We start from the raw sequence: 25,306 nt of genomic DNA on the forward strand, positions 1-25,306 counted from the left end.
GCACCCACTGCGACGTCGTCCTCACAGCCACCCAAAACACTTCCCCAGCAGCACCAGGCCCTGCTGAAATTAGTCCCGTCAGTCCCCGTTCGCCTCCTCCTCCTGCTGGGCTGCTTCCATGCTTCCCGTGGGGATGCATCCAGTGCCCCCGTGTGCCCCACCTACCCCTATAGGGACGCAGATGCCCGTGGTGTCCTCTTGTTGGATGGCAAATACCGTGCGTGTTAGGGGCTGCGTAGCCTTGTCCATTCCTGCAGCTAAAGCAAGGGGTGTTAACCCCAGATGGGGGGGGCAGAATGATGCTATTGCCCTAATATTTGTGCGAAAGGCTTCAAGGAGTAAAGGGCTGGGACACGGAGCAAGCAGAGGTCCCCAGTGCCATCCCCAGCATCAAAAGCTTGGAAAAAAGTGGGAGAAAGGGATTTCAGCCTCACCCTGTGAGCTTCACAGGTGCAAGCTTCAGTCCTCAACCGTGACTGAATGCAGTTTCAGAACCATCTCCTGGATGTGGCTGTGACAAGTGATTTTGGTATCTCTGTAGCTCTCTGGTCCCTTTTCAGTCTTGTTTAAGTTCTTGGCCTCAACAACTTCCTGCAGCGATGAATTCTGCAGTTTAATTAAACATTGTGAGAAGAAGGACATCCTCTTATCAGGTTTGAATTTCCTGCCTTTCTAGTCCCAGCTTGTAAAGTGGGAAGGTCTCCACATCCAGATTTCAAAAGGACTGGAGTGAAATTCTTGGGGATGCTGCCGGGCATGGGCAAGCAAATGCTGTTTTTGCTTGCCTCAGTTTCCCCATCCACAAGAGTGAAGTTGTGAACCTCTTTTAGAAAGAGCTTTGAGGCTTTCAGCCATGAAGGGAGGGGAGGGGAGGGGAGGGGAGGGGAGGGGAGGGGAGGGGAGGGGAGGGGAGGGGAGGGGAGGGGAGGGGAGGGGAGGGGAGGGGAGGGGAGGGGAGGGGAGGGGAGGGGAGGGGAGGGGAGAGGAGAGGAGGGGAGAGGAGAGGAGGGAGAGGAGAGGAGAGGAGAGGAGAGGAGAGGAGAGGAGAGGAGAGGAGAGGAGAGGAGAGGAGAGGAGAGGAGAGGAGAGGAGAGGAGAGGAGAGGAGAGGAGAGGAGAGGAGAGGAGAGGAGAGGAGAGGAGAGGAGAGGAGAGGAGAGGAGAGGAGAGGAGAGGAGAGGAGAGGAGAGGAGAGGAGAGGAGAGGAGAGGAGAGGAGAGGAGAGGAGAGGAGAGGAGAGGAGAGGAGAGGAGAGGAGAGGAGCGAAACGAAGCTGCTATTTTGAGTTTGCCACTTTTCCTGTTTTGGTCTGTAGTTTTTATCTGCAAACCAGAATAAAACAACTTGTCAACACAAAACAATGGCAAACAGATAATTTGGCAAGGGGCCAGCTAAACCTGGCAACTGGTGCACCAAAAGTTTATGCCAATTTGTCCCAACTTGTCAGGATCCCATCATGTTTCTCTGCTTTCAAGGTGCACACAACAAAGCGACATTGCGGTAGATGCCTGATGACTTGGGGCTGGTGAATGAGATCTGCATTATTAATTTAACTTGGGTGGCTCCTCTATTTCTGGTGAGGTGCCTTGAGGAATTATGGGAATTATGCTCAAAGGGAAACAACCTGATTTAAAAATATTCCTGTGGTTCAAACAAATGTATATTTCCCTGTTGCTATTAATTTTTTAGACTTTGATCCTCCTCCAAATACTCATGCACGTGTTAGCAAATGAGCCATCCTTTTGATTCAGGCATGAAAATCATAGAATAGAATCATTTAGGTTGGAAAAGACCCTTAAGATCAAGTCCAACCATCCATCTAACATTACAAGTCCACCACTAAACCATCTCCCTAAGCATCACACCCACACATTTCTTAAATACCTACAGGTATTTAAAACTCCACCACTTCCCTGGGCAGCTTGTTCCAATGTTGAAACACACTTTCCACAAAAAAATTCTTCCTGATATTCAATCTAAACCTCCCCAGTGCAATGTGAGGCCATTGTCTTGTGTTGTACCACTTGTCACCTGAGAAAAGAGACCTTGCTGCAATCTCCTTTTACGTAGTTGTAGAGAGCAACGAGGTCTTCCCTCAGCCTCCAGACTAAACAACCCCAGCCCCCTCAGACACTCCTCGTAACTCATCTTCTAATTCCTTCCCAGATGTTGGTCTTCTCTGAATGTGTTCCAGCAACTCAATAACTTTCTTGCAGTGAGTGCCCAAAACTGAACACAGTACTCGAGGTGCGGTCTCACCAGTGCTGTGTACAAGGGGGCAAGGACAAGGGGAGTCCTAGTCCTGATGGCCACACTATTTCTGATGCAGGCCAGGAAGCCCTTGGCCTTCTTGGACACCTGAGCACACTGTTGTCTCTTGCTCAGCCAGCTGCTGACCAGTACCCCCAGCTCCTTTTCTGCTGGGCAGCTTTCCAGGTGCTCTTAACCAAGTCTGTGTTGCTGCATGAAGTTGTTGTGACCTAAGTGCAGAACTGGCGTTTAGCCTCAGCCCATCAATGCAGCTGGATATGTCCCTCTACAGAGCCCTCCTACCCTCAGGCAGATCAACACTCCTGCCCTGGTGTTGTCTGCAAATGGACTGAGGGTGCACTTGATCCCCTCATCAGAAGTGTTGATAAAAATGCTAAACAAAACTGGTCCCAGTCCAGAGACCTGGGGAACACCACTGGTGATGGGCCACCAAGCGGACGGAACTCCATTCACAGTGACCCTTTGGGCCTGGCCACCCAGCCAGGTTTTTACCCAGCAAGCAGTACATCTGTCCAAGCCATGAGCAGACAGTTTCTTCAGGGGAATGCTGTGGGAAACAGTATCAAATGTTGCTGGGATAACAAAATTAATATTTCATGCCTTTCTAGTATTTCTCTCAATGAGAAATTCATTTCAAAGTTTGAAGAGGAGGATTTGAGAGCTGTAACATTTGCTTTATGCAACACCTTTGGGCACAAAGTCAATCCTCTTTTATAGACATATTTCCAGTGAAATAGAACAGACATTTCTTTCTATTTGCTGCTCTGTGAAGCTTTTTTTTTTGCAGATCACTGTTTTGGGCGCTGGTCAAGCCCTCTGTTCTTTCCCTGGAGCAGCAGAGTTGCACGGTTTGAAGGTATTGCTGCATTTGCTGCCATCTAATGGGATGATTTAGCCTCGACGGCCTCAACTCCTCACATTTATGTGGCAGATAAAAATGGTTGTGTAGTAGCAAGATTGTGCAGGAAAAGCAGCAATAGCTGCATGCAATCTGAGCAAAGGGAAAAGGGGATCTGTCGTCAAACTTCAGCACATGGGCAGCTTTACACAGTGGCCATGCAGCCAGGAACCGTTACAGAGCCGGTGAAAGGAGCCCACTTGGGTTGATCAGGCTGAAATGGTGCTTCTCTCATCACAGATCAGACTTGCAAAGTGTGCTTTATGTTGTTTTAAGATAAAACAGCAGGAACAGTGAAGATGGGCACAAACAAATCCTGTTATGGATATCCTGAATCCAGCCACAGCCCTGAGCTGAGCCAAGTAAACTCTTCCTGAGTAGTTGCATTTTTCAGGCTGGTCCCACAATGCAACAAGTAATAAAACCATTCTATAATGAAATATGGTAGAAGGGGATCACCATGGAGTGATGTCATATGTTGCATTAAGCAAATAAAGTTCTTTAAAGATTAGGGCCAGTGGAGGATGGCCACTGGCAAAAGGATGGGCTTGGGAAGGACTCTTAGGGGATGGGGGCTTTGATGATACAGAGGTGTTGGGGCACTGCAAAGGAGATGGCATGTCTAAGAGAGCTGTCAGTACTGATGCTGCTGCTTCAGCTATTGTCACTGCAAAGTGACAGTACCTACCACCCTCCCTGGTGGAGCTCGTTACCCTGATTTTTCAGAGCATGGTCATTCTTTGGTCTCCATTCATCTCCATCTGCAAATCATTAGCAATTCTGAACACTTTTTGTGGATCATACAGAGTTGACTTTTCCTGAGAGTATGGGAATAAAGCCCAAGACTGGTTTTGGATGTCACATGGTTTCGGGGACAGCAGGGAAACCTCTCTGTGTTTCTCAGACAGGGCTGTGAGCAGCACATGTGCTCTGTTTAAATGGGTAATTCTGTGAGCAGGGCCATGGCAGTCTATCCTTGCCTGGCACTGTGCACTGCAAGTTTTCACCACACACATTTTCCATTGCCTAATAAAGACTAAACTTAAATAGCAACTTTTCAACAATGGGGACATGAATTACTCTCAGTCACTTCTGCCTTTATTAATACAGAAGTGGCAATTTCTCAGAGCTTTGATATCACTACCTATCACATATGGTTAAAAACAGCCACTGTCAGAAGCAGGGAAAGAGAAACTAGGTACATACATGAGGAGCTCTGGAGCCTTGTTTCATTGGAAAGCTGAGCTAGAACAGATTCAGAAACACACTTTTTTTTTTTTTGTAATATATAAAAACATGAAAATGTAACACTTGTATTCTTATCTATTTAGTCTGTATGCCTTTCTCTGCAAAAATAGTTAACATCAAGCTGTTAAAAAAAAAAAAGAAATTGTGATATGTACCTTTTTTAGATGTCACACTGAGATTCAGTACTTCATCAGAAGTATCACTTTTAAAGGGCAGGGTGCAGAAGCTCACTTTTCCCTGCCCATACTGAGGGCTTGCTGTGACAGTGCAAGACAATGCTCTGGGTGCACTGCAGTGAAACAAGGACTCATGAGCGTTTCTCTGTGTATCTACCTCACCACCTCATCACTTCAGTGCCCTTTCTGTTATCCCGGACTTGCTCGTGGGGCTTTTCAATGTATTTTGATCAAAGTTTTCAATCTTTTTCAGTCAGGACCCATTGTTGATCACTGGCATTGTAAACTGCAAAAGAGGGGAAAACAGCTTTGCCTTGCCAAGTTGGAGAGACTTACACAGTGCACTTAGGATATACAGCATGTTTCATCGGTCCAGACCAAATCTGACCAGGTTGTAAAGACAGAGCCAAAGTCCCCACTGCACAGCAGCACAAATGGCCTCAAGCCTTCTGCTGGCTCCCTGTACTCATTTCTTTTATCCTGAGACTGGGTTTTGCTGCCTGCTGCTTCCAGGATGGTTCCAGTATCTTGGATCCAGATGGGTTCCTTTCTGCCTCTTTCATTAGCCTGGTTTTGGTCTTCATGTGAAGGCAGTGCAGTTTCCCAATAAGTCTCCTGGAGGGTCTGTGCTCTCTGGCGACTGGCAATAGCAGAGATGAGCAGGGAGCAGGACAGACAACAGCCCTCACCTCTGTAGCATTTTTTGCCCTCAGCATCAAGGGAGCTTAGGCAAGACAAGCACACAGGGAGCAGGGCTGGTGGTCAAGAACTGTTTTTTTGCTTTTCTGCCACAGCAGTTTCAGACCACAGCAGGGACTCTGTTCATCACCAGCAGCAGCCCTTTTTCTTCTGAGGCAGCTTTGATACCTCTTCTGCCTTATTTCTCAATTGATCTTCTCGAACTTTGAGTGACCTGGGCAATAAGGAAGTAAATTAGTCAGGTGTTTTCCCCCATATTTTGCATTGCTATTATATTTTTTAGGACAAGCATTGGTGAGGGGACTCAGTGCAGTGAAAGAAGTTGGGAGCCTTCCAGCTCAGCACGCTGTGAGAACTGCAGACTCTGCTGAAAATGCCAACCTAAATCCAATCACAGACAGAACTGATTTCAAGCAACTCAGGAAGAAATTAGCAGCATCCTGAGATGAGTTTCCTTCATCCCCTTGCAATGCTGTACATCCAGGTGACATCTCACAGCACCTCCCCAGCTCATCCTGGCCATGCATGTGCTGCTCTGGGAGCTCTCCATGGCACCTGGGGACATGGAGGCTGTGGTGACAGTGAGATGCCAGCATTTCCTAGTGAAAAAAAGCAGGAGAAAGTCCATGAAATTCAGGACAGCTGGCAAAATCCAGGCACAGGCCTCACCTGATTAGGCTGACCATGGACTCAGCAACGTTGTGGCCCGAGGCAGCGCTGCATTCATAAAATATGAGCTGATACTCCTGGAAGACACAGAGTCCACAGAGAAATGTGCTTTCCTTGCATTGGAATAGCTTCATATGGGAGCAAATAGCCAAGAAACGTCACGGTCAAGTGAAAACAGAAGGACTCAAAGGAACAGGTAACTCAATAACTGATTTACTGCAATGTGAGGGTGAAATCCAGCTTTTCCGGTAGCTGCAACACCAACATTTAGTGTCAAGACGAAGGCTACTACTGCAGAGAACAATGCAATGCAGCCTGGTTAGTAGAGCAAATGCAGAGGGAGCAATGAGGTGTTACTGGGTTTTTGTACCTACCAGTGACTGGTTTGTGAGAAAAAAGCATCTAATCCCTTGTCCTGCTGCTTTCATTGGCAGAATCAGTCAGGGGATACTGGCCCAAACCTCAAAAACTTTGAAATTAAATGGGTAAAGGTGGATTTCTTCTTACTTAATTTTTATTAGCCACCTACATTTTAAGAGATTGATCATATTTTTGGTGTTCAGTATCTTTAAAACATGATAGAGTTCTGTGTTTTTATTATTTGTATTATGCTGGGAAGATGCATGGCATTTCCCAGCAATGATAAGATGGGTTCAGAGATCGTTTTGCTGCCCACGGATGCACTAAAGGTGCATTTTGGATTTCCTCCAGGTCCTCAGGCAGGCAGGAGCCAGTGGCTTCCATCCTTGGGTGTCCCTACTGAATCTGTGTGGGCAGCATGCTGCAGCAGGGCCATGCACCTACCTCAGCCAAGCGTTCCGCCTCTTGAGTAGGGACCTGTCTCTCTGTAGCGCAGTCCGTTTTGTTCCCAAGAAGCAGAATAGTGACTCCATCTTCTGCTCCCTCCTGGACAATGAAACAGGGAAGAATCAGGAGTACACCTACATCCTCCTAGAATCACAGCCAGACACACTGCCCAAAGACATCCTGGAACATCATGAAGGATGTGCATGGATTTGGTCTGATAACAAAACTTTAAATTCTTAAACTCACTTAACAGCATTTAAGAAAATGTTTGTTTGTTGTTAAATCATCTGTCCTGGTCTATTAATAGGGCAGAGCATGGGGCAAGTTAATCCTGTAGCGAACTTGCTTTGTGTTTGACTTCAGCAACCCTTCAGAAGATGCTCTGACTGTGATTTATGGGCACTGAGCGTAGTGACAGACTATTTTGTTCCGGTTTTTTTAAACATTTCATACTTGATTGAAAAATCTCTGGCAGGAAGTTTTTAAGAAGGCATGAGTTACCTCCTATTTCTCAGTACTCAAAAGAGGACTACGCTTTATTTAAAAGTGTTACCAAAATCACTTTCAACATTATCAATTCTTCTGCAGTAGTTTTTAATTTTATAAAGTTGATAGCAATCACAACAAAGTTATTAACAACCTTCACTGCAAAAATGTGAAAAATGTGAGCACCTAAATTTTTTAAATCCTTCCAGAAAAATCAGTTTATAACCACAGCAAGGCAGAATGCCCTTTGCAAAGTGCTTAGCAGTCTCCGGCTGCCCAGCTACGACCAGTGGCAGAAGTCAAATGGTGAAATGCTGATGCCAGTCATCATGATACCCCAGGCCATGAAGCAGAACAAGGTTTTCCTGCCTTGCTCACCTGGATGCAGCTGAGCCAGTAGCGCACGTCTGCGAAGGAGTACTGCGACGTGATGTCGTACATCAGCACCACCCCGTCTGCTTTCCGGAAGAACTGCTTGGTGATGCTGTGGTACCTGTGGACATTTCAAACCATCACCAGGCTGGAGTATGGAGGTTTCACCTAGAACCAACCTAAAATCCCAGAGGGAAAACTGGAAATGTGGGTTGATCAAAAAGGAAAAAAAAAAAAATTTGCTCCAATCCTGATCAAAGAGGCCATACAGACAGCCTGAGTGCTTATTTTTATCTTAATTACTTTCTCTATTATTTTTATCAGATCACACGCTAATCAGAGACCATCCCTAAACAATCGCCTTTGCTTAGCGTAGGCAAAACATTTGATTCCACTAAGCTACGAAAAAAATGAAAAGCTTTTTTTGCTCTTCCCAGTCACACAGCACAGCACCTCACCTTTCCTGCCCAGCTGAGTCCCATAGGCGGAGAGCAAAGTGCTTGTTGTCCACGATGAGGCTTTTGACCTGATAATCCAGTCCTAGGATACACAGAAAGGGGATGTTTTGATATCATAGAGTTGACCACTGTGATATATAATGGATGTAGAAGCCATGCTGTGTAGGCATGGTGTGGGGCCACAGCTCAAGCAGGATGGTTCCAGAGGAGCCCATGATCTTTGGTGGCTGAATTTTTGGAAAGGTCTCAAATTTCACAATGAGTAAGACCAGCTTGGTTCAGAGAAGCGAATAGAGCCAAAAGGCAGACCAGAGAGAAGAACCATGGGGCCATCAGTATTGCCCCAGAGAGGGCAAGGCGGACCACCATTGCCTGCTTGTGAGCACCCAGGTATGTGTAGTTGGTGGTCCTACTTGGTCCTTGGTGACAGGTTTGAGTGAGCAGTAATGCACACGTAATGACTTCCAGCAGCTTATGGGGCAAAGGAAAGGGAACTGTGATGGTCACACAAGTGGGTGCAGAGCCCTGAAGAGAGGAAACCTACCTACTGTGGCAGTGAGGTGCGGGTTGAAGGTGTTGGCATGCAACCGGTACAGAAAGGATGTTTTGCCCACATGGGAATCACCAACAAACAGCACATTGTACAAGTAGTCTGGGTCCAGGGAGACTTCAGAAGGGCCCCTTGGGGAAGCTCCTGCTCCATTCACAGTCATAGCTCCTGGCTCTCCTGGGCTGGGCTCACCTTCCTGGCTCATTTTCTGCCCAATCTCTTTTTTCTTCTCTGGTTGGCCAACATCAAGGTCTTCCCTCCACTCTTCTGAGAGATGCCTTTGAGGCTGCACCCTGCCGTTGGCTGCATCCACCAGTGTGCTGTCTCTGAGATTCATCCCCAGCAGATCATTCCCAGTATCTTCCTCCTCTTGGACCCTTGTGCAAAAGGCTGACACTGGTGGTACCTCTTGTTTTGGAGGCTCGGCAGGTCCAGCAGCTACTCGCTCGGTTTCTGTCACACATGGTGGCTTCTCCTGTGGCTGCTGGGGAGCAGCATGAAGCCTCACCTTGTCTGCCTGTGATGAGACCTGCTCCAGGAGCTCACTTTGGGCTGCCTGTCCCGAACCACCTAGCCATTGCACATCTGGAATGAGAACATCCTCTTGCATCACTGTATCCCAATTTAGAGTGCTAATTGGTAGAGGCACCTCAGAAACAGGGGACGCCAGCGTGGCTGCATTGGTATCATGACCCTGTTTTAGTTCTAAATGCTGAACTTCAGCTAAGATCCTTGTCTCTGCCTCTAGTGTAGCTCCCTGCACAACTTCCAGACCTTGAGCTCCATCCAGAGGCCTCCCCTCTGCATCACCACTCTCTTCCTGGAAAATTTCCAGAGCTTGGTTTTCTTCCAGGACCTGCTCATCTGGATCATTAAGTGCTACCAGTATTACATCTGGATAAGGATGTGCAGTGGCAGAAGCATACTCATGATGCAAAGCAGCCACAGCTGGAAGGGGCACAAGTGCATCAGCATCCCCATCCCACGCATCTCTGTTGTGAACCGTGCACAGCCCTGCTTCCAAAGCCACAGCCTGGCTCTGTGTCACTTCCCCAGTCCCTGCTGCAAACAGGGGCTGCAGGTCAGCCCATGTGCTCCCTCCAGGGGTTGGTAAGAGTTCCTCCACCTGCACAGGTGACTCTGCTTCCTTCAATTTCAATTCCTGAGCATTATCTTGGACCAGTCCATCAGGGACTGGGCTCCCCGCAGGGGTTTCTGCTGGGGAAAGGCCCTCATCAAGCGCTGCAGCAGCACTGGTTCTCTCCTCCAGCCCTGGCTCTGCTCTACCAGCCTCCTCCAGGGGTTGTACATCTGGCCACACACTCCCTGCCTGCTCTGTACCTGGGGCACCAGCAACACTTCGGTGCTGCAGCTCTGCTGCTGTGCTCCCTCCTGAGCTTGCCTCAAGCTCCCCCAGCTCTGCAAGCAGCTGCACGCTGGCAGCACTGCTCAGGACCTCCAGCACCTCCATGCTTCCAGCCTTCTCCTGTGGTGGCACCTCTGAAGCAGCCCCCTCTGCCAGCCCAGCTTCTGCTCCCTGGGGATCAAGCAGAGGCTGATTTGGCAGCCCAGGCTTGCTTGGCCCTTGTCCCCCATCCTCAGCCTCCTCCCTGAGATGCATGTCCATGTGGTGCCCCACATCCCTTGAGGCTTCTGGGATAGGACCCCCATGGAGCAGAGTCTCTGCTGGAGAGCCTTCTGCCTCCTCCATTCCCAGTGTCTGAGCATTAATCAGGACCAGCCTAGCCAGACCTAGGCTCCCTATTGGGGTTTCTGCTGGGGCAAGGCCCTCACCAAGCGCTGCAGCAGCACTGGTTCTCTCCTCCAGCCCTGGCTCTGCTCTACCATCCTCCTCCAGGGGTTGTACCTCTGGCCCCACGCTCCCTGCCTGCTCTGTACCTGGGGCACCAGCCACACTTCGGAGCTGCAGCTCTGCCGCCAGGCTCCCTCCTGAGCTTGCCTGAAGCTCCCCCATCTCTGCAGGCAGCTGCACACAGGCAGCACTGCTCAGGGCCTCCAGCTGTTGCACATCTGCCTCCACTGCCCCTTCCTGTGTTTCAGCTTGTGGCACTGCCTCTAGCTGTAGCACGTGTGCATGTGCGGTCCCTTCCTTCATGTCCCCAAAATCTTCCCCACTGGGCTGTAGCCCAGCATCACATTGCCCTCCCTGCATTGCCTCTCCTGCACCCCTCTCCTCCTCTGCAGCCTCAGATGGGAGCTCGCAGGCTGCTCCATGACTCCTGCCATGCTTTGCTCCATGCACCTGAGCTGGGTCTGCATCTACCTGGGCTGTTCCTTTGTCCTGTCCCCATGACTGCACCTCTGCACCATCACCTTCCCCATCTACATTTTCAGGGTTGGGAACTGTTGTCACCCCTGGGAGGACACCGTCTTCCCGCTTAGCTGCCATTTGCACCTCACCCCTGCATGTCAGCTCCGGCTCCAGGCTCCCTCCCGGCACCCCAAGCACATCTCTGGCAAAGCCCCAACCTGGTGCAAGCTCCAGTTCCCAACCCTCAGGGGTTGCCTCCAAATTTTCTCCCTGGCTTAACACTGCTTCTTCAGCATCTTCTGGTGGCTGTGCCTTTTCCTGCTCTGTCTTTTTGTGCACCCATTCTGCTCCCTCCACCTCCACCCATGCCTGCTCAGCTATCTCTGTGCTCTCTCTAGGTGCACCTTGTGGACGCTCAGCCTCCTTTAGCATCTGCTCCTTCTCATCAGCACCCTTTCCCTTCCCAAGTAAAGTCCCTTGCACCTCCTCCAGGCCCTGCCCTGCTCCCTCCAAGCTGTTTCCCTGCTCTGCCCCCAGCTCCTCAGTGGACGCACCGGCCTGTGTCATGTCCCGAGCAGGAAGCTCAGCTGCAGTTCGTCCCTCTCTCAGGTCTACTTTGAACAGCTTGTTACCGACGTGGGTATCCTGTGGGGCCCCAATGGCTGAGCCGTGCAGTGCTGCTGCCTCTGGTCCTGTTTGGGGCTCAGCATCATCTTGCAGGCAACAGGCAGCTTCTGCCAGTGCAGTGGGTGCAGCTGGTGCCTGTGGCATCAGCTGCACGCTCAGAGCTGCTATTGCATCATTCATCTCTCTTAGCAAAGAACCTTGGTCAGAAAACTGTTCCTCTTTCAGAAATTCAGGGAAAGGGTCCTCTTCTACAGAGAGTGCTCTTGGCAGTCCTGAAATGCTTGTTTCTGCTGGCAGCTTTTCCCAAACCCTGGAAGAGCAGAAAATGGTGTGAGCACAGTGCTGGGTCTGGCAGCAGCTCCGTCCCATCCACCTCCACCTTGGAGGATGCCTCCTCTGCCACTTTGCCTATCCCTCTCCAAACCCCTCTGTATTACAGATGGTGCCATGCTCAAATTGTCCAATCTGGGCTGGAGCTGCCAAGTTCAGAGGGCAGCAGAGAAACAGAGCCAGGATCACATCACAGCCCAGAAAGTGAGCATACTTCTTCCCAAGCTCCGCATTCACGTTATCAGAGACGAAAAGAAAAATCTCGGTCAGATAGAGTGAGTGCCTGCTCCAACAGGAGCAATGCAAAGCAAAGAACCATGGTATGTGATCTCTGAGATGAGAGATGGATGGGTAAGAAAGGAGCACTAAAAGGAAGAAATGTGCTGTTTAGCCTGGGGAGGGTGGATCCTGGGCCCAGGATCCCTTACACTTGGTGGGTGTTTTTGCGTTGTGGCTTGCCAGCTCGGGACCCCAGCCTGATCTGCATCTCTGAGCAGTACTTCTCACTCTGCTCTGGACTCATCTGTGGTGAACGGAGAGAAGGAGAAGGGAAAAATATAAGGCTTGACAAGGGAGTGTATCAATGTCATATGATGTTTAGCTTTCCAGCTTAGGTTTACAGACATTCCCACACAAAATTTGGAGGTACCAACCCTAATATGCTGCTGCCCCATCCCTCTCCAACCATGTGGGACGTGGTGCCAACCCCCTGTGTGAAAGCCAGGCTCTGGAGCAGGGACACCCTGTCATGTCCCTACCATGCATGGCTGCAGTACCTGCAGGGATGGCGGCGTCTCACCAGGCAGCTCTGCCACCGCTCTGTCCCTGTAAGCACAGAGCACAGGGGTCACAATGGGAAATGCATCCTCTTCACTGCCTCCGTCCCTGCCCCCAGGTCATCACTAGCTCCAGAAGTAGCGATGGGCTTTGGTCTAGCCAGGAGGAGGTCAACAAAACCCACCACTGGCCCTTGCACCAGTGCTGGTTGGGGTCCTCCTGGGTGAAGGTTGCCTCCATCTCCTGGGACTGCCTTCAAAGGGCGTTAAGTGCATGATGCTGATAGTCCTGGGTTTTTTTTTCCCAATACTTTTCACACCAAGCCACTATTCATCCACACCAAGGAGACCACTGCCTCCCCACTGAAGCAAAATGATGACTGAGACCCATCACAACTCATTTCCCATCTGCTTCAACCCCTAGGAGGAAACTAGGTACGAGCAGAAGGAGATGCTGGTCCCTCAGCTACTCACTGCAGCTCCTCCGTGTGCTCCTGAGCCACCGCGGCCCATGTGGTCCGCAGGCACCCATGGGTCTGCTGCAGCTGCAGGTTGATGTGCTGCAGCTGCTCCTCCAGCACCCGGTTGCTCTCTTCCAGCTGCTGCTTTTCGGTGCTGGCAACTTGCTGCATGCTGCGGAGGCTGTGGCACCGTGTCTCCAGCTGCAGGATGACAACCATGACACTCACATCCAACCGGGACCCCTTGGCCCAACATGAAAAATGATGGATCACCATCTCTAAATGATGGCTCACCATATCCTCTAGACCTGGGGCTGGATTTCCCCCAGGGTGTCAGGTGGAAAACTCAATTTGGATGCTCCCAGGGAAGGAGGGGAGCACAGGATTGAGGGTGGCAGAGGGGAGGTGATGGAGGTCCTATGTGATAACTTGCATCAAGGGCTGGCAGGGACTGTCCAGGATCAGATGTACAACACCATGCCAAAGGTAAAGGCACAGCTCAAAGTTCTGCATAGCAATGGGGGCCAGGATTTGGGGTCATCTCACCTCTACCTGTTCTGCGACCAAACGCTGCACCTCCCTTTCGCTGGCATCCAGCACTCGCTGCAGCTCCATGCCATGCAAGTGGCTTCGGGCCATGCTCTGGAGTGGCAACAGCAAAACCGGCACCTGCCCACCCATCTAGGTTTGGGGGTGCTAGGTCCCCCCAGCGTGGATGGCTGGAGGGGATGAGCAGCTAATAACCCCACCTCCTGCTCCAGCCGCTGCTTCTCCTGCTGGATCTGTTGCTCCATGGCTGCACAGAGCCGCTGCACCTCCAGGTTGTGCTCAGCCATGCACCTGGTAGGGACAGCAGGGTTGGGGGGGGGTTCAGACCTTGTCAAAAAGGGTGCAGGTCTGGGGACCCCGTGTTGCCCATGCAACCCGCAGACTGCAGCCATGGCTGCCCGGAGGCATTCACCCAGCAAGGATGTGTCCAGGAGTCTGACACTTTTGCCGTCCTGTGAGTGACTGTAGAGGGAGCCCAATCCCATACACTGGAACCAAGAGAAACCTCAGCTCCATTCACTGCTGGATGCCTCCTTGGGTACATCTCTGTGGCTGGGGTGAGCAGGAGCCCCATCCTTCCTGTCCCTGTCCCCCTCCTTGTACCACTCTGATGTCATGGGGTGACTCACTTGTTCAGGGTCACCTCCAAGGCCTCCTTCTTGCTCCTGGCTTCTTGGATGCGGTGCCTCATCTTGGCCAGGAAGTCCTCCAGGTTGCCCAGGAGCTGGGGCTCATCTTTCCGGAGCTTGGCCCAGAGCTGCCAGATCTCCTGCCTGCTGAGAGAGAGGCATTTGGCAGCAAGCATCCCCCAATACCCTGCCAGCTCTGGCATCTCATATCATTTAGCCTATGCTGCTGGGAACATGTGGTCCTGACAGTGGCCATGATCCTATCCCCTGCTCCTGCACCTGGGAAAAAGGCAACTCCAACTCTGCTTGCAGCCTGTATGGGGACCAAACTGGGGGAAAATCCTGCCCTGTTCCAACCTCAGGCAGCTCTGCCCCATCCAACAGGACACCCATGGGTGCTAAGCCAGGCTGCTCACTCTTCAGAGATGTCATCTGTGCCCAGCTGGTCCATGAAGGCTGCAAAGTGTTTCTGCTCCTCACTGTCCACCCCCTCCAACAATGGGCTGGCAAGGACTGAGTTCCTCCGGGATGCTGTTTTCCGCTGGCGATGGTCCCTGCTGGCCTTTTGGGAGCTCAGGAACTGCCCTGTCGAAACACAGCCCGAACCCTCAGTGCCCAACCCGAATCCTGGCATTCCCCATCCCAGCACTTCTCCAAGCTGCTCCAGTGCACTTGGACCCAGTGAGCCATGGGCTCAGAGCCCTGCTGCAGGGCTGCTTTTGGGCCACTGTGTGCCACCCAGGGAGTGTTGCAGATCCCCCTTGGAAAGGGGGCGCTGGGATGGGACCGGGATGCTTGGAGGCACTGTGTAGGTACTTACAGAGGCCGGCAACAAACTCCTCAGTGTTCAAGCGCCCGGTGCCAGCTGCATCCAGCCCATCAAAGAGGAGCTCCAGCTCCTCTGTGCTGCATGGGAAATCCTTCTCCTGCAACTTCTAAGAACAAAGGAAATTAGGAAAAAAACATCCAGTCACCAGGATCCCAGTGGTCCCATCCTTTACCTGCATGTCTGAGCGGGTGATGAACCCTGTCTGGTCCTTATGGTGCCCCTGGATGAAGTCCTGCACCCTTTGCATGACTTTAGATGCCCATGGTGGCTCCTCGCTGGGGCCAGGATCCTTGCAGAGCTGCCTGCGACGGCTGGAGCCCATGCGCCGGCCCTTGGCACCTGCCCGGTGTTCAGCCATAGCTCACAGCTGGGTACTGCAGAGGGGGAACCGGTGATTGCTGAGCCTCACCAGTGAGTGCTGAGCCTCAGAAATTCATTTTAACTGGTGGAAAGGGCCCTGAGTGGCTGGCAGGTTTGGCAACAGGAAGAGATGCACTTATCTCTGGTTGCACAGAGAAAATGTGGCCTTGGCCAACAGCAACAGCCACCAGCCAGGCTTTGAGCCCAGCACCCAGCAGGCACACAGCTTCCGCCCTGCCCAGGCTGCCCGGGCTACAGGGGACATGCAGGGCAGCATCACCACCAGGGCTGAAGGCCAGCTGGGAGGTGGCATAGCCCTCAGCAGGGGACCAGCTGGGGTGATGCTCAGTCTGGGCAAAGTTGAGTGGCTTCGCCTGTTTTGTGGGAGCTCATCAGCATCTTTTAAAATTCCTCCCCCAGCTTTCACAGCCGTGAGTCATCCCTGAGCAGAGTCGCATGCAACCTTGGGGAGGTTTCCACTTGTGCCCATACATTCTCCCCTGGTTCAACCCTCCCATCCTTGGTGCCTCGCAACATCACCAAATTCTGACCAAAAGGTGGCCAGGGGTAGGAGCCTGTCTTTGTGCTCTGCCTGGGGAAACCCCCTGCTGCTCCATCCCTTGGCTTCTTTCCTTTTGCAATGTGAAACAGCAATTTTGCTAAGTCCTAAGGTGCACCGGAAATGCAGGAATAGGCCCCCAAAATGTCCCCATCCTCTTCAACTCTTGTGCAGCACCCACAAACACCGTCCCACAGCATCATGAAGACATAAGAGGGTCCTGCAAAGTCACCAGAGTCCCACAGGGCACCCAGCAAGGTGAGGGCAGAATCTGGGTACCTTGTTTTGTGGTCCCAGCCTCTAAGACAGCAGAAGCAACATTTTTGGGGGGAGACAACTGAAGGTGGTGGAAAAATCCCTAGGTACCTGCCCCAGCACCACAGACAACTGAGTCTGTTGCACACCATGAAGCGAGGACACAGAACGAGGAAAAGATGAAAAGAATACCTAAGGGATTTAAACACTGAAGCCTGTCTGAGGTATTTCCTGCTGACGGGCATCCATAGGGTCATCACTGCCAAAATTTGGCAGCTGCATGGCCAGGAATAACAGAGGGCCGAAATCTAAACTGTAAGTCACTAACACTAGCAAAAATATTTTTTCCTTGCTTTTCTATTATTTAAGGTGATGCATGAGCCACTTCTTGAGCAAAACTTACCTTTTCTGCGTGCCGAAAAGTACCCTGAGCTTCAGGGCGCTGTCTGGCTGTGCTGTGCGGTTCCCCGAGGTCAGGGGGCTATCAGCCCTGAGCTGAGGGCGTTGCTGCTGCGCACCCACCAGCCCCGCACCCAAGCTGTCGTTTTCTCTTACTCAAGGCAGCTTTCCGTTTTTGGGTTGCACTCAACTACCGGTGCACACGCATTTCCTGTTTGCTGTGCTGCAAGCAAGTATGTGAAGGGCCTGCCTGAGGGGGTCGCCGGACCCCCTAAAACTGTCCTGAACCCACAATAGCCCTGCAGCAGCATCTCCAGCACCGCTGGTAAGCACAGCAGAAGTCCCTGTCCTCTCCTCATTTGCAGCATCTGGCCAGGGATGGAACGTGTCTGGGGCAAGGCAGGGGAAATGCATCAGAGAAACAGCAAAAGGCCAAATAACTCAATCTACAAGTCTACGTAAAAGACTACAGGATTATAACATTCCAGTGAAGAAGGAGCAAACCTGCAAAATCCCCTTGTAGGGTTTGGCTTTGGCCCCAGGATTTGGAGAAATCACCTCTATGCTGCTTGCACCAGTCTTTTCCATGGGATGCTGCTGGAATTACTGACACCATGTACAGCCAGTACTGAGAAAGTACTTGCCGGCTCAGCTGCCTGCAACCACTCTGGTTTGCAGCAGGATGGGGGAATAAACGGGTTGCACTCATTTTTGTTCAGCTTTAACTGCAAAATGGGAAGAGATCCCAAGAAAAATCTTAAAGAACAACAAAGGGAAATGCCAATTATTATCTTTAGATTATAACTAGAATTTACATCCAGCTACTGGCCCCACAGAGGCCTGCTTCATTACATGGGCAAAGGCTGTGACTGCTCTGGTTTTGCTTTCCAAAGGCAAAGCCTGTGCCTGTAACCCCAGATTGCATTAACACAGCCTCCCTCCAGACACAGCCAGGCTGGATCGTTTGGAGATCACCTCGATCTCACATTCATCTCTAATTCTTGCAGCCCCTGGGGCCATTTGCCACTGCACAGAGAAGGCTGCATTTCAGCTTTGCTTTCCTTGGGGATGCTTTTTTGGGGAGAACCCTAAATATCTCCAACCAGCAACACTTACAATGGAATGGCTTGCAGGGCAGGGAGGGGAAGGTGGAGCTGACCCTGGCATCACCTCCAGCTGCAGAATCCTTCCAGCAGCCTTCAGCAGCTCTAGGACAGCACAAACCTGCAGCAGCCACAGCACTCTTTGGCCTTGAGAAGACACCAGGAAGGGGCTGGTCAAAGAGGATTTAACACCATAGCAGGGACAGGAGGGGAAGTGCCTGAGCCACCCCCCAGTCAGGGCTGGGGTCTCCCAGGGCAGCACAAACATCATACACAGGACCACAGAAGCCAGGTCCTGGCTGTCTTCAGAGCCCCATGAACAGTGCTGGGGGATGTTCAGCTGCAGATTTACTTCTCCCTTCTTCAACCATCACTGCTGTTGGCAAAGGTGAGATGACAGCAGAGGGGAGCAGCTGGCAACAGCCAAGGGGGCTGGAAGGACTGATATAAGGGGAAAAAATCAAAAGGGCTTGAGTCAGCAACACCTAAAAGACCACACAATGATAGCACTCCACAAGTATTTCAAGGGGGCTTCTGGGTATGTGGAAGCAGAGGCATGGCACAGATAGCAGAGGTCCCCGCACATGTGGCGGCAGCTTCTGCTGGGGACACTGGATTCCACACTAAATTCTAATTTCCCAATTCCACAATTGAACAGGGTTAAGTGGATGGGCTGGGGTGATGTTTTGTCCCACCACCACCCTTGAACAACTCCCATCTCATGGCTTTGATGTTTCAAGCCAAGACATCATCTAGTGCTATGACAGCCCCTCCCCACCTGGCTCCACATAAAGCACAGCTCCATGGTTGCTGCAGCTTCCATCCCTGCTCCCAGACAGACCAAAGGCAGGCACGGCCCCCAGCGCAGGGTTGCATCCCTAAAGTAGTCCCCAGCCCATCCTACCAGGCAGGTACCTAGTCACCTCCCCCCACAGACCCTGCTCCCAGCTCACCACACAGCAGTTATTTCCATTAATCCACAGCCACTGATTCCCTTACACAAGACAGGTGTTTATTCAGTTACAGGTGTTTATTCAGTTACATTTATAGACTGGTATTACCAGGTAGACCTGGTGTAGACAGGTTATTTCCCCTCTCCCAGGCAGCCTTAATAGTATTTTTATAAATAAACATTTAGTGCTGGGAGCTTGCCAGCTTCATTGACAGCAAAGTGCATCATGGTACAAGGTGGGAGGTGGACCCCATCCCTACTCCACCTGGGACCATCTTGCGCCAGTTTCCAGAGTCCAAATGCAGCAGGGCAGGAGACGAACCCAGTGAAAAGTGCTGAGACCTGGCAGCACTGAGTCCTTCAAGAGCAGGGACATGTCCTGCAGCACCATGTGGCACTGCCAGGACATCCCCACATCCCAGAGACAGATGCTGCTCACTCCGCAGAGCCAGGCAAGGGTCCTCTCCCCCCAGCTCCTTAATAGAAAAAAGTCCAGGAAAAGGCTACAACTTCTCTCAGCTTCATCCTCGCAGACAAGCAAGACTCCACCCCTCAAGCAGTCCTGCAGCGCCAGAGCAGCAGCTCTCCAGCCTAGTGTCAGCACTGAATGAGGCACAACAGGAGGACAAACAGCACCACTCAAGCCAACACCACGAGGAGGAAATGGGAGTTTGGGTCAGAGTTCAGAGCAACCCAAAGTCTTCCAGGCACTGCTGGCCCCACAGGGGCTGTGCTGGGAACCTCCAGCACATCACGCTTCTGGTGTCCATCGATAGCATCACGGGGCCACTCAGAGGAAGGGCTGTCCAGGTACCAGCACTTCCTTTCTGGGGGAAGGAGCAGCCCCCAGCATTGCTGTGCTTCCCCATGTGGGGGAAGGCTCACCAAGACATGTCCATCCTGCTGTGCCAGCACCACACGCCAGTGATGCTGTGTACTCTGTGCCAGGCTGTCCCACTGCTCTACAATCCATATTGGTGACCTTGATGAATTCTGGTGCCACAGAGCTGACACATGCTCCATAGCTGGCCATCAGGCAGGGAAGAACCATGGTTGGACAGCAGGATAGTGCAAAAATGGTGCAAGGACAGTGCTTGGTCCTACCAACACAGGACAGAGGATAGACTTGGGCGGTCCCACGTGCCCCCTTTCAGTCCTCTTCAATCCCTTTGGCAGGGCTGCAATCTTCAACATGGGGCTCCTACTCTTCTTTATACATTGCACACAGTGAAGGTCCCTCAGGACCCCAGAGCTACTCATAAATAGGGAACTACAGACTCAACATTGCTTGATACACAGAACTTACACAGCACAGGGTGGGGGAAAGAGCCAGAGATACCCCCAGGGCACATCATCTGTCCCAGATGGCAGCAGTCACAGCCTGGGCTTGTCATGGACAACCCTCCGCTTGGAGCTGTAGAAGTCTGGAGGGCAGGAAGAGAGGGTTGAAAAGTGCCTCCAGCCCATCAGAAGCTTCCCATGGCAGCACCCCAAAACCCAGCCCAGGGTTGCTCCACCTTAGAGCCACCTACCAAAGCCATGAGTTCCAGGAGAGAAGAGCCCATAGGCCTCCACCACCTCTTGTATTTCCACCCCTGATCCTGAGGACAGGCTCAGGTCATGGGAACTGAAGCCAATGAACTGTCCTGTGTCATTTTTAGTTACAAGACCTCCAACCCTGGTGTGAACTCGCTGCCCACCCCTCAGCAACCAAAAGGAACCCTAGTCTGCAGCCTTTCTCCTTGGAAGACAAGCTCCACTTCCCCAGGAAAGATGCATGAAGGGTGGTCCCATGGCCAGGAGTCAGACAAGGCTCTTGCACCTAATCCCCTCCACCTGTCCCTACCAGGATGGTCACAACACCAGCAATGACACTGAGTGCGCAGGGGGACACCAAAACTCACCTTTAATGGAGGTCTGCCCACGTTTCAAGTGCTGTGGAGAACCAGCCCTGCCAACCTCTGAGCTCTGCTGAGACGCCTCGGCATGAGACCCACCAAGACGGTCCTTAGATGGGACCTTGTGGGCCAAGGAGCTCCTGCTCTCACTGCTGGTGGCCTTGCCAAGACTGAGGACCTCCTGGGAAGGCTGCTCAGCCAGGAGTACTCTCTCCCACTTGAAGTGTCCTTCCAATGGTGTCTCTGTCTCAAAGTTGAAGTTCCAGCGGTGCTGAGCTTCTTCCAGGTGTTGCCTCAACAGGTCTTCAAAGTCATTCTGGAGCTGGTCGTGGTCCACAGGGCCAAAGAGGTTCCTGCACACCTTGCTACTGCACGGCACCTGCCCAGCCCTGCTCTGTGAGAGGGGCATTGTGGCAGCTGGGAGGAAAGCAGAGCAGGTTAGAGGGTGTTGGGTAAGCCATGAGCAAGCCCAAGGGCTGACACATCTACTGCCAGGGCAAAGCAGCCTGCAGCCAGGGTGGGACTTGCTGGGCATTGAAACAGCCCAGAGTGGAGCCTCTATCTGCTAACACTCGTTTTGGTCTTTTAGTGGTGTCTTGGGCATAAGCTCAAACACAACTGAAGTCAAACACAGCCTGTAGTGATTCAGAGAGATGGGGAAATGTGCAAGTGTTGTCATTCCCCATACCTCTTCCAGCAGGTGACGCCCTGCCATGGCAGAGAATCCAGCACCTCAGTCTAAAACCCCACCACATTCCCATTTCCATGCAGGCACAAAGACTCAGGCTGGCACACGTGCAAATGAAGCAACCGGATGTTTTCTGGCTAGTTTCTTCATCTCAAAAACCCAGGCTCAGTGGCAAGGAAGCCTTTTAAGCAGCTGCAAGAACATGCCACAAGTTTGACCACTTTTAACCAATTTGTCAACTGCAAGAAGCTGTTGGGTAACGAGGGGCAAGACCCCGTTTGTTTTTTCCAAATTAATGCCAACAGCCTTGGCCTTCATGGTAAGTGGCAAAGGCTTCCTTTCCAAGCAACCTTCCCCTGACATAGGTGTGGGGCTAACGGATCCCCTGCACCACCCACCACTGTGGGAGAAGCTTTGCTATCATAGCAAAACCAACACCACTCCGGGATTAATGGCTTTTGGAACTCAATCCCACTTTGGTAGCTGTGCTCACTAAATTTGGTTAAAAAAGGATTCACACACACACACACAAAAAATCCCTGCATGCAAGACAGCTTTGCCATTTCTCACCCAACCTGGGATCCCCAAAGCCAGGACCCCAACAGACGCCCCGACGCGCACCCTTCCAGCCTTCCCCCCGGACAGGGGGTGAGCCTCCTGCCCCCAGCCCCAGCAGCTGGCAAGGTCTAGGGAAGACCTGTCCCCGCCCAGCTCCCCGCCACACACCACCACCCACACAGCCGGCTCAGCGCACCCAGGAGCCGCTGCAGGGCCCCCAGACGGGGCCGCCTCGACCCCCCGCCCCGCTCCCGCTGCACAGAGGACATCCCCGAGGAAAAACAGAAGCGCAGCTTCCCACCCGCCGGCAGCCGGAGCGCGAGCGGGGTGACCTCACCGCGAGGCAAGCCCCAGCATGTCCAGGCAAGCCCCGGCAGGTACCGGGCAGGGGACGCGTTCCGACACCCTGCCCGGCCACCCCCGGCCCTGCCCGCCTCCGCCACGCCCCGAGGTCCCCATCCTCCGGCCGCCGCCACGCAGCTTCGGCCTGAGGCACGGCCGCGGGCGACCGAACGCGGAAAGGCCGGGGCCAGGTCGCCGCCCCCTCCCACGGGGGTGGCCCCGCTCCGCGGCCTCCGCGGCCCCGCGGGCCGGGCCGGGCCGGGCGGGCAGGTGATGCGGGCGCGCGGCCGGACCTCGCCCGGCGAGGCTGCGAGGCCGAGGCGCTCCCGGGCGCGGCGAGCGAGAACCCCCTCGGCCCCCTCCCGGCCCCGCAGGCACCTGCGGCACCGGGACCTGCCCGCTCCCGGTTCCACCCGCTCGCTGCGGGGCGATCCCGCACCCGGCAGCGGACGCGACGCTGAACCCGGGGACGGGGCAAAGGACGCCGCGCTCACGGCACCGACGGCCCGGAGCGGGGAAGGGGCTCCCGCTCCGCCGCCCCCGGCCCGGCTGGGACGAGGGATGCGCTGCGGCCCGCCGCCACCGGGGGGCGAGCGCCACCCGGCGCCGGGCCCCCCTGAACCCGGCCGCCACCCCCCCGCTCCCCCGTTACCGGCGCGGAGCCACCGCCCTCTCGGCAGCAGCAGCAGCTGCAGCAGCGAGCTGCTACTACCGCTGCTACCGCTGCTACCGCTGCTGCTGCTGCTGCTGCTGCTGCTGCTGCTGCCGCCGCCGCCGCCGCCTCCTGCCGCCCAACCCCGGCGAGCACCGGTGCCCGCGGGGCGATGCGGCCCGCACCGAGCGCCGCCGCCGCCGCCCTCACCCTCGCGTCGCCGCTGCCGTCGCTGCCCGGTGCCCCTCGCCGCCCTTTATAGCGGGGCGGGGCGGGCCGGGGCGGCGCCTCCCGCCGCTCACGGCGTCTCCCGGGATTTCCCCCCCGCCCCCGCGTCTCGGCCCCACCCCGGCCCCGGCCCGGGGCGTCCGGGGGGATGCGGGGACGGCCGGGCAGGGGCCGCGGGGCGATGCGGGACCCCCCCCCCCATCAGCGGATGCAGGAACCGGGGGCCGCGGGGCCGCCCCCTTGCCAAGCGGGAGACGCGGGGATCTTCGCCAACGGCGTTTTTGCTGGATGGAGGGGGCTCCGCATCCCACCCCGGTCTTTCCTGGGCCGCTGGAGGGTGGAATTCAAATGGGAAGGGGAATGATGGAGTAACGCGGGACGGCTCTCGCTGCTCCTCGGGTGTCCGGCTCGGGGGTGATGCTCCCCTGGTCCCCAGGCACTGCCCAGCCCTGTCCTGGGCTGCAGGCCGGCCCCTGGCCTCTCCTGCGGGATTTTCACCCAGAGGGCCGGGCTCTGCTCCGCCAGCGGAGCCCCTGCACCGGGCTGCACCAGCGAATAGTTTTGGGGAAGCATCCGGTGGTCTGAGTCCTGCGGCTTCCCAGACAAGGGTGAGGAGGAGGAACAAGTCTGTGCATGTCCTGCAGGAAACTGTGGGAACTATCTGGAGGGATGTGTGGCTTATCTGGAAAATGCATCCAAGTTCACGCACACGAAAGGTCCAAAACAAGGGCAGCTTCCATTGGGGTTAAAGCAGAGAGCACCCACCCCTGTGCTGCGCCAGGGCCACCTCTGCCCCACAGCACCAGAGCCGATGCCCTCAGGGTCAGCTTGCCTGTGATGCATGGGGATGGGCTCTGCAGCACCCCGTCAGCATGACATAAGCTGCCCGGGCACCTTGGACATGATGACTTGGGCAGCAAGGGTGCAAACATAGTACTCTCCTTTGGGGTACAGTAAGATGACAGCACGATTTCAAGTGGCATACAAGGCCAGATTCAAGCTCTCATTTGCAGGCACTCCTCAAGGGCACCGGGCACCCCATGACTGGTGGCTGCTGGGGGCTGAGCCTTCCCAGCAGCAGGACCCTCAGCATGCAAAAACCCCACGCATTTCCTGTCTGGACCAGCAGCTCCCCCCAGCCCAAGCAGCCAGAGATTATGTTTGGGCATGTTTGGCTGGAGGCAGCCACGCACTGCAGCAGTATTTTCCATTGCTGGTCCCCACTGCAGCACTGGGCCTGGCCAAGACATTTGTATTCAGGTTGGCTCCCTCTGGACAGGGATGGGATGGGGAGGAAAGGTCCCTGCAAGCCTCTTGGGAATGTGAAAGCATCCTAAATTAATATTGCACATTGCAGAAAATCCATCCTGACATAGCTGGGGGCTGGACCCAAATGCTGCCAAATCACCGGAGTTTGATCCACTGTTAATGTTGTTGGGGCTCAGTGGAAGCCGCTGGAAGCTTGCCGTCCAGCACACACACAACTTAACAGGCTCCAGTGCTGTTTTTCGAGCCTCCCCCTCAGGCTGAAAACAAGAACAACAAATTCAACCTGTCCTCCTGTTTGTAATACACAGAGACAACTGGCAAACTGGAAAAGCCTTTCCTTGCAGGGAAGCCGTTCCCATTGTTTTCCCATGAGATTTTTGCTCCTGGTTGCAGGAGCAGCTTCCAGCCCCACACTGCGTTTCACTGTGCATCAGCACCTCATTTCCTTGCCAGCTGCCGGTGCTGCTCAAGCTGAAGTTCACTGGTTTACTTCCTCTGGATGTGCTGAAGATGTGCTCAGCACCAAAGGGAAGCCCAGCGCCGGCCCAACCACAGCAGTGGCGCAGTGCGCATCCTCCCACAGTACTGCAGTCTCCAGTTGCCACTTGGGGCTCTTAGCTGGAGAAGCACTTACCAAGAGGACACTCACTTAAGTGAGCTCTTTTTCATAAAAGATTCCCAAATACAAGGAAAAAAATACAAAGAAAAAAAAAAAGGAAAAAAAAAAAGAGAATGAGGCTGTCAAAGCTGGCAGCTTTTTAAAGCAGCACCTGATTGACAGATGAAGGAGTGGGCTTGCTTTTGTGATCTGCAGCAAACTCCAGCAACTGCTGATGCAAGAGTGAGTGATGCTGCAGAGAGGGATTAGAGAAATAAAGTGATGTGAGACAACCAACCAACATGCTTGGCTGATGTGAATACCCCCAGTTACAGTTGG

At 53.4% G+C, this 25,306-nt stretch overlaps 2 protein-coding genes across 11 annotated transcripts; both read right to left on the reverse strand.

Moving 5' to 3' along the window:
- Positions 1-2,710: 2,710 nt before the first annotated feature.
- Positions 2,711-17,188, reverse strand: RAB44 (RAB44, member RAS oncogene family). Of its 7 annotated transcripts, XM_066983147.1 has the most exons (17): positions 16,684-17,115; positions 15,279-15,480; positions 15,098-15,212; positions 14,694-14,862; positions 14,278-14,421; positions 13,849-13,939; positions 13,646-13,780; positions 13,113-13,300; positions 12,639-12,687; positions 12,291-12,385; positions 11,460-11,842; positions 8,628-9,218; positions 8,084-8,165; positions 7,632-7,746; positions 6,765-6,866; positions 5,961-6,037; positions 2,712-5,505 (listed from the first exon to the last, which is right to left on the reverse strand). In XM_066983147.1, the coding sequence occupies exons 2-17, from the start codon at positions 15,462-15,464 to the stop codon at positions 5,418-5,420; spliced, it is 2,610 nt and encodes an 869-aa protein (XP_066839248.1). In that variant the 5' UTR covers positions 15,465-15,480; positions 16,684-17,115; the 3' UTR covers positions 2,712-5,417. The 7 variants fall into 7 exon arrangements, with proteins under 7 accessions (XP_066839246.1, XP_066839247.1, XP_066839248.1 ...); XM_066983145.1 differs by having other exon boundaries at positions 2,711-5,505; positions 8,628-11,842; positions 13,652-13,780; positions 16,684-17,187; XM_048054533.2 differs by having other exon boundaries at positions 8,628-11,842; positions 13,652-13,741; positions 16,684-17,185.
- Positions 17,189-18,777: 1,589 nt separating this feature from the next.
- On the reverse strand, positions 18,778-23,210 carry CDKN1A (cyclin dependent kinase inhibitor 1A). 4 transcript variants are annotated; one of them, XM_048054538.2, is made up of 3 exons: positions 23,083-23,210; positions 20,639-21,049; positions 18,778-20,158 (listed from the first exon to the last, which is right to left on the reverse strand). In XM_048054538.2, exons 2-3 carry the CDS (start codon positions 21,039-21,041, stop codon positions 20,109-20,111), a joined length of 453 nt encoding a protein of 150 aa, XP_047910495.2. In that variant the 5' UTR covers positions 21,042-21,049; positions 23,083-23,210; the 3' UTR covers positions 18,778-20,108. The 4 variants fall into 4 exon arrangements, with proteins under 4 accessions (XP_047910495.2, XP_047910499.2, XP_047910496.2 ...); XM_048054542.2 differs by lacking the exon at positions 23,083-23,210 and adding an exon at positions 22,873-23,008; XM_048054539.2 differs by lacking the exon at positions 23,083-23,210 and adding an exon at positions 22,599-22,793.
- Positions 23,211-25,306: the final 2,096 nt, after the last annotated feature.

The sequence above is a fragment of the Anser cygnoides genome, chromosome 25, assembly GCF_040182565.1.
Source record: "Anser cygnoides isolate HZ-2024a breed goose chromosome 25, Taihu_goose_T2T_genome, whole genome shotgun sequence".
Classification (NCBI taxonomy): domain Eukaryota; kingdom Metazoa; phylum Chordata; class Aves; order Anseriformes; family Anatidae; genus Anser; species Anser cygnoides.

Coding starts and splice junctions, on each gene's coding strand:
- CDKN1A (XM_066983153.1), bottom strand. CDS start 21,167: ATGCCCAGCAAGTCCCACCCTGGCTGCAGGCTGCTTTGCCCTGGCAGT. Junction 20,159..20,638: donor TGGGCAGACCTCCATTAAAG/GTGAGTTTTGGT, acceptor CCTGCCCTCCAG/ACTTCTACAGCTCCAAGCGG.
- RAB44 (XM_066983144.1), bottom strand. CDS start 15,464: ATGGCTGAACACCGGGCAGGTGCCAAGGGCCGGCGCATGGGCTCCAGC. Junction 12,688..13,112: donor GAGCACACGGAGGAGCTGCA/GTGAGTAGCTGA, acceptor CTGTGCTTACAG/GGACAGAGCGGTGGCAGAGC. Junction 11,843..12,290: donor CGCAAAAACACCCACCAAGT/GTAAGGGATCCT, acceptor CTGCTCTTCCAG/GGTTTGGGAAAAGCTGCCAG.